Here is a 6,574-nt window from a genome sequence, read left to right as displayed (position 1 = left end):
ATCGTTGCTAGGTGGCCATGAGGCACACACGACAGCTTTGTGTGGGCCAACTCAGCTGTGGGGCAGAAGGCTGGCAGAGGAGAGTTCGGCAGGAGCATGGGGGGGGGGGGGGGGGGGGGGGGGGGGGGGGACAGTGGCTACCCTCTCCGGAGTTACCTCGTGACACCGATAACCAACCCAGCAACACCACAGGAGGAGAGGTTCAATGAGGCCCACACACACACCAGGACCCACATTGAACGGGTGTTTGGCAGGTGGAAGTCTCTTTACCGATGTATCCATCATTGGTCGGGGGGGCTGCGCTTGTCACCTGTGAAATGTTGCCGCGCGATTGTTGTCACAGCCATGCTGCACAACATAGCAGTGCGCATTGGAGCAGATGACCCGCCTCCTGTGGATGACGATGGGAAAACATCGGAAGACGAATTCCCCATCCTCACCCCCCGCGAATCCCGAGCAGCACTCCACCAAGCTGGTGTCCAGTCCTGGGAGGAGCTTTTGAATCTCTTTTGATGTCTATCAGCCCCTACCCCGTCACCACCGGTTACCAAGCATTTATATCAGCACCACCTTAATCCCAACATTAAACCCACTACCATCACACAACCCATATCAACTATCATGTATAGGGCTTAAAAGCTAGTAAATTACGCAAAATGATCCACACAACACATGGTTGAAAAGGAAAAGTAGTTTATAAATAAAACAAAACTAAGAGAAACTAAAAGCTGTGGCACCGCTGTCGTCAGGGCCGTCATTTAGGGGTGAAAGGTGATGACAATTCTAGGGGCCCACAGCCCAGGGGGGGGGCCACAAAAACCCCATTAGCCTATTATGTAGGCTTCCCTTTCTATTACTAAGTTATTATGCATAGGCCTAACTAATAGTCATACTAATGCATCAGAGTTAAAACAAAGCCACAAAATCAAGCCAAAAAAAAAAAAAAAGGTTATATTTTCCGAGAAATAACACCCTTCTTTTAAAAAAAAAATTGGTCCATGGTTCGCTCCTCTTTTGAAAATTTGAGCGTAACGGCATTGCTCACGAACTGCAGCAGCAGCCAATTGGTGAGATCAATAGAGAACTGACAATGCCAAAACAGAAACATAAATCGGGACGCCAAAAAAGAGAGGAGAGGAAAAAAGAGAGGCCAGGAGCACATCAGGAGCCCAGAATATCAGCGATGGTCAGCAGTGTAAAAGAATTGCCTGACAAGGCTGACATTATAATAGGCTAGGCTGTTAATAGGCTAGGCTGTTAATAGGCTAGGCTGTTATAATAGGCTAGGCTGTTATAATAGGCTAGGCTGTCCAAAAATTCCAGTAGCAGTAGGACACAATTTTCCATTCTTACATGAGTGTTTACTAAAACTAAACTGCTATGGTAGCCTGTTGACATGAGTCTTGTTAATGTTACTAATCTAATTTTACAGCTTGCCGTCCTCATACAATAATAAAGTGAAGCTGTTTCTCTAGAGCTATGTCAGGCACTGTCAAGAACATAGAGAAACAGAAAAATAAAGAAAACAAATTTAATACATATAGTCTAAGAAAAAACGTGGTGTAAAATTGATCTTGGGCAATAAAAAGGGGGGCCCAGAATTCCTAGCAACGGCCCTGTCGTTACTGGACGTCTGCATCTGAATCGCCTGCAATGAAAGGAGATTGATTAGTGAAATTGAACGGGATACATTGTGCAATGCGGACAAAAAAAATAGAAATGCCCCTTACCTCCATCCTGGGGTAGAATTATTGGGATCGAGGTGGAGGGATGGTTGAACTGCGCCCCGGCAAGTGCCAGCTGTGTCCGGTGCAGCTCCAACTTTTGGCGTTTGATCTGCACCATCTCCTCCTGGAGGGCAGTCTGTCTCTCCAGTTGGCCCTCTATCCCCCGCAACACCGCCAGTTTCTTCCTCTCGAGACGCACCAGCGTCTCGTTGCAGGTGCAGGTCGTTACGGGGGGCCACCCTGTTAAGCCTCCCTGCATGCGGGGACAGGGCCCTGCTGGTTGGCGTGGGGGGACAGGACACGGTTGTGGGGGGTAGTCCTCTCCTGGGGACGTGTATGTCGCCGCTCTGCTCCCAGATGGCTCCTCTTCCTCCTCCTCCTCGCTGTTTTCTGAGAGGCCCTCGTCCCACAGAAGATCGATGCCCCCACTAATGCCTTCAGGGGCCGTCTTTCCAATTATGGAAAGGACTTTTTCCTCATCCGGAGTGAGGGTTGTAGCACCATGTGCGCCGCCGCCTGTGCCCATGTTCTCTTGCCTCACCTTTGCACATTTTTTTTTGGTTTGGCTTTGGAACTCCTGCCACTTTTTTCTTACAGCAACCCAGTCTCGCAGGCCACAGGGACTAAAGGGGGACATCTTTTGGGCTATGGCCTGCCAAATTCGGTTCTTTAATTCGATGTCTTTTTTGCCCTTTGTTCCCCCAAATAACTCATCACGGTGCAGCCAGACCTCGTCCACTAATACGGCCATCTCCTCTGGGGTAAACGAGGGTGACCTCTTGCTCCGTTTGCTGGCTGTTTTTTCCATTCTCAAATGTGTGTGCCTAGCCACAGGGGGGTATATGTGCGTTAATGAGCTTGATTACTACTTGGATACACCTGTTAGCTGTGATCACACGCACACACGCGCGCGCGCGTGTAGCCTAATTGCACCTGTGTGTGGGTACTACAGGTTGTTGTGTGTGATTTATGCGCTGATAAAGTGGTGGCTGATCGATTTGCCTGGCATCGATTGATTTAGTTTCAGCACCACGGCGGTGAGCAGCTCCCACTAAGAGCTTCTTAAGAAGCTTCTTTGGCGGGATCTTAAGAAGGCAGTTAAGAACGCGTCTGGGAAACACCCCTATCTTAGCGCTCCTTCTTAGCCGAACCCGAGCCTTCTTAAGTCCTTTAGAACGATCGAATCTGGTAAACTTGGCCAATGCCGTCTCTTACCGTGAACTGACAGCTCGTGTGACCGATCGCTGTCCAAGGTCCTGGCTTCTCTCGGACCTGGCTTCTCTCGGACCTGTAGTCTCCGCCGGAGAGTCCCTGCTAGGCCCAGCGCTGGATGCAGAGCAGGGGTTAGTGGTAGGAGGCTGGGCCCAGCGCTGGATGCAGAGCAGGGGTTAGTGGTAGGAGGCTGGGCCCAGCGCTGGATGAAGAGCAGGGGTTAGTGGTAGGAGGCTGGGCCCAGCGCTGGATGCAGAGCAGGGGTTAGTGGTAGGAGGCTGGGACCAGAGTTGGATGCAGAGTAGGAGGCTGGGACCAGTGCTGGATGCAGAGCAGGAGGTAGGGCTAGGAGGCTGGGCCCAGCGCTGGATGCAGAGCAGGGGTTAGTGGTAGGAGGCTGGGACCAGCGCTTGATGCAGAGCAGGGGTTAGTGGTAGGAGGCTGGGACCAGCGCTTGATGCAGAGCAGGAGACTGGGACCAGCACTTGATGCAGAGCAGGAGACTGGGACCAGCGCTGGATGCAGAGCAGGAGGTAGGGCTAGGAGGCTGGTAAGCAGGAAGCACACTCAGGGTACCAGGGGTTGTGGACCTGAAAGGCAGGCCGATAAATAGATGCTCTGCTTTGAGATATGAGGATGGTCTGGTCATAATAAACACTGATAAACATTGGATATGTCTAAGCATGTAATACAGATAGACCCTACATGTAACTGAATGTAAAAAAGTGACTAACAACGTTAGCATCAACCCACTACTAGTAACTAACGTTGGCTAGCATCAAGGAGAACTCTGACGGTCTTCTCAGTAATTAATAAAAAACTCGCAAAACAAATTGCATGGCAAACAACTTCTGACCTAAAAACTACAAAATTCTAGTAATAAAATAAACATATTTTGACAAAGCTTGCTACATAAAGTACCTGTTTTGTTTGATGACTGCTCATGCATTTCAGATATAAATTGCGATTTGCGCGGTTGTATATTTCTGAATGCCATGGAAACGCTCTTGACAATCGATTTAAAGAGCCGAAGTTACACGATCTGTCTTCATTCGGGTACGTAATTTCCTGATAAAGAGCCGAAGTTGCACGAACTCTCTTCATTCGAGTACGTCATTTCCTGATTTTCTATCCGGTGGTGTCCCAAGAACCGGGACCACGTTATTCCTCAAATTGAGCGGAAGTACGTAGAAGGGCAGAGCCAGGCTAAACTAGCATCACATCAGGCACAGAATTTGCATGCATTAGCAGGGCGCTCGCTGTGGTAGCGTATACGGGACCGGTTCTGGTGGGCCGGTCTGGATCAAAGTCCAGGGCCTATTTTTACTCCCAGTCCGTCCCTGGTCTATGGTGACTTGTCCCAACGGGCGCAGCTCCCTCGCCGTTCGTTCCCTGTTGCTCCTTGTGGGAGGACAGCCAATAAGTGAAGAGATCTATTCGGAAACCAATGGTAGGAAAGCGCCTGCTCGTGGGGGCGGAGTTCAGGCAAAGACCAAGCAAATGGGGACGAAGACATGTTAACGAAAGTTCAAAGTTCAAGTTTCAGCTGCATGCATCTATTTTATGCCTGTCAACTTTGTTGGTAAAAGATGGAATCCCCGGTAGAAGAAGTCCCGTCTCTCTTTACTGCAGTGACTGTTTATTCGCTGCTCGCGTGCGGTGTACAGTTTGCAGTTGGTTACATAATAGCACAGATTTGGGGGAAAAAATGTTCTGGCACCGATAGATGGGTACTTGTATGGCTTTTTTACGACGCTATCGTCCACATTACATTGGTAAGTGAATGCATGTGCAATGTGGGTTGAATTCGTTGTTGGCTGAAGTGCAATGAAATTCCTACCTGTTGACTCGATCAGTGTTTAATTCCAGGAGGGCCCTTTCGTTTACATGTCCTTTGTTGGAACAATTGCGCAATCAGACAACATCTTTGCTGAGCTTTGTGAGTATAATTAATTCATTAGTCCCTCAATTTTTTGTTGTTGACACAAACTGAGAAATCGTCTGATTACATACAAATATTGTTGCCTGGCGACATCTAGCGGAGGCTTGACCGCTGTACAAATCTGGTGGTGGATTCAAGTTAAGTACATCTGGGTCTTAATGATCCGAGGATCAGCAAGTTCTTCAACGATCCTGTGTTGTTGGAGCTGGCCAAAGAGGATGTGGTGCTCAACTAACCCATGTCTAAGAAACTGATGGACTAACACTGTGAACATCTGACCACCAGCCCTCGTCCTATCTGCTGCAAAAGAAAGGGGGTGCTGGGTTTAACATTACAGGTTTTATGATCCAGCAACCCCAAAAGTGTTCCCTCAAATGAAGACATGTTGTAGAAGTGAAGCCTGTCTTCTGTGTCTACACTGTCCTCTCATCACTCTGGTAAACATGTTGGCTTAAAAAATAAAATCCAGGCCTCAAATGAGATGAACAGGTGTCTGTTTAATCTGTAAGGGCATTTCTTCAAGTTGCTTCAGCCATCTTCAGTTTATCAGAGGAAGCCATTTTGAAGAATTGAGATCCAGCCTTGACATGCTCCTGTTGCTGTGGCCACAGGGAAGGAGTATGGGAAAGCAGATGAGCGCTGGCTCCACTCAGACCCCACCATTGTCTCTCTTGAGCTGCTAACTGTGGTGCTGGATAGCTTCCTGGCACTGGTGCTGGTCTATGCCATCGTCAAAGACAAACACTACAGGTCAGGAAGCTTCTCTCAGGGATTATATCCATCCCTTGTCTAGAATAAGGGCCGACACATTGTGGTATTTCATGCTGTTGTAGTGTAGTCAGGGGAGAAGACTGAAGAGGTAGGGCACCAATACATTTTGACTTACTAACATAGCAAACAGTTTAGTTCTGTCATTAATCAAAACATCTAAACATGCTGACACTATTTTGATTTTATTGTTGAAAGAAATAAAAAGATTCATACCAGTTTTCTTGTTTTCTCATTTCCCTCCAGACACTTTCTCCAGATCACACTCTGTGTGTGTGAGCTGTACGGAGGCTGGATGACCTTCTGCCCTGACTGGTTGCTAGGCAGCCCCAACCTCAACACCGGGAACTGGTTGTACCTCTGGGTGTACCTGGTGTTCTTCAACGGGGTGTGGGTGGTGGTGCCGGGCCTGCTGCTGTGCCAGTCCTGGGGGGCCATCAGGGCTCTGCACACAGTCCACAGAGACAGCTCTCTGAGGAAACTCAAATAGATAGACAGTGGGTTTTTCAGTATCTTCATATTTTCAGGTCAGATCAATTATGTTTTTTTTTTTTTTTAAGGTTTGGGTTTAAGGAAGTATCTTATACATTCCAGTGTGGATACGTGTTTTTTTAATGAATTTTGTTTAAAGAGATTTTTAATCTTATCATCATGATTATTTGTAATTGTATATGTGGCTTTTACTTTGCTACAAAAGCAATTAATTAAATAATTAACACAATTAAATAAGACCTCTGCTACAAAATTGTTTACATTCTGTAGTGTTTATCTAAATTACATCAACTGATGTAAGTATTCGGCATGTGCTAAAAGCTTTTCTATCTGTCTCCATGCTTGAGTTCTTCGGAAGTTGCCCATCACATGAACATAAATTCAACGCAAACATGTTACTTCTCGTAAAAAAATAATAATCATAAATTCAATT

General features: G+C 47.3%; 2 protein-coding genes across 4 annotated transcripts; one reads left to right on the top strand and one right to left on the bottom strand.

The window, feature by feature from the left end:
- Positions 1 to 676: 676 nt before the first annotated feature.
- On the bottom strand, positions 677 to 3,120 carry LOC124474613 (myb-related transcription factor, partner of profilin-like). 2 transcript variants are annotated; one of them, XM_047030943.1, is made up of 3 exons: positions 2,943 to 3,120; positions 1,731 to 2,551; positions 677 to 1,648 (listed from the first exon to the last, which is right to left on the bottom strand). In XM_047030943.1, exons 2-3 carry the CDS (start codon positions 2,533 to 2,535, stop codon positions 1,623 to 1,625), a joined length of 831 nt encoding a protein of 276 aa, XP_046886899.1. In that variant the 5' UTR covers positions 2,536 to 2,551; positions 2,943 to 3,120; the 3' UTR covers positions 677 to 1,622. The 2 variants fall into 2 exon arrangements, with proteins under 2 accessions (XP_046886899.1, XP_046886900.1); XM_047030944.1 differs by having other exon boundaries at positions 1,731 to 3,120.
- A 1,072-nt stretch (positions 3,121 to 4,192) lies between these two features.
- ebpl (EBP like) lies at positions 4,193 to 6,380 on the top strand. 2 transcript variants are annotated; one of them, XM_047030949.1, is made up of 4 exons: positions 4,193 to 4,714; positions 4,809 to 4,878; positions 5,493 to 5,631; positions 5,896 to 6,380. In XM_047030949.1, the coding sequence occupies exons 1-4, from the start codon at positions 4,529 to 4,531 to the stop codon at positions 6,137 to 6,139; spliced, it is 639 nt and encodes a 212-aa protein (XP_046886905.1). In that variant the 5' UTR covers positions 4,193 to 4,528; the 3' UTR covers positions 6,140 to 6,380. The 2 variants fall into 2 exon arrangements, with proteins under 2 accessions (XP_046886905.1, XP_046886906.1); XM_047030950.1 differs by having other exon boundaries at positions 4,626 to 4,714; positions 4,796 to 4,878.
- Positions 6,381 to 6,574: the final 194 nt, after the last annotated feature.

This window comes from Hypomesus transpacificus, chromosome 12, assembly GCF_021917145.1.
Source record: "Hypomesus transpacificus isolate Combined female chromosome 12, fHypTra1, whole genome shotgun sequence".
Taxonomy (NCBI): Eukaryota; Metazoa; Chordata; class Actinopteri; order Osmeriformes; family Osmeridae; genus Hypomesus; species Hypomesus transpacificus.
This window is presented reverse-complemented; position numbering and strand designations above follow the sequence as displayed.

Bases quoted from the DNA above. Each gene is read 5' to 3' on its own strand.
- LOC124474613 (XM_047030944.1), bottom strand. From the start codon at position 2,535: ATGGAAAAAACAGCCAGCAAACGGAGCAAGAGGTCACCCTCGTTTACC. The intron at 1,649-1,730 runs GTAAGGGGCATT...CTTTCATTGCAG, and splicing joins AATTCTACCCCAGGATGGAG to GCGATTCAGATGCAGACGTC.
- ebpl (XM_047030949.1), top strand. From the start codon at position 4,529: ATGGAATCCCCGGTAGAAGAAGTCCCGTCTCTCTTTACTGCAGTGACT. The intron at 4,879-5,492 runs GTGAGTATAATT...CTGTGGCCACAG, and splicing joins CAACATCTTTGCTGAGCTTT to GGAAGGAGTATGGGAAAGCA. The intron at 5,632-5,895 runs GTCAGGAAGCTT...ATTTCCCTCCAG, and splicing joins GTCAAAGACAAACACTACAG to ACACTTTCTCCAGATCACAC.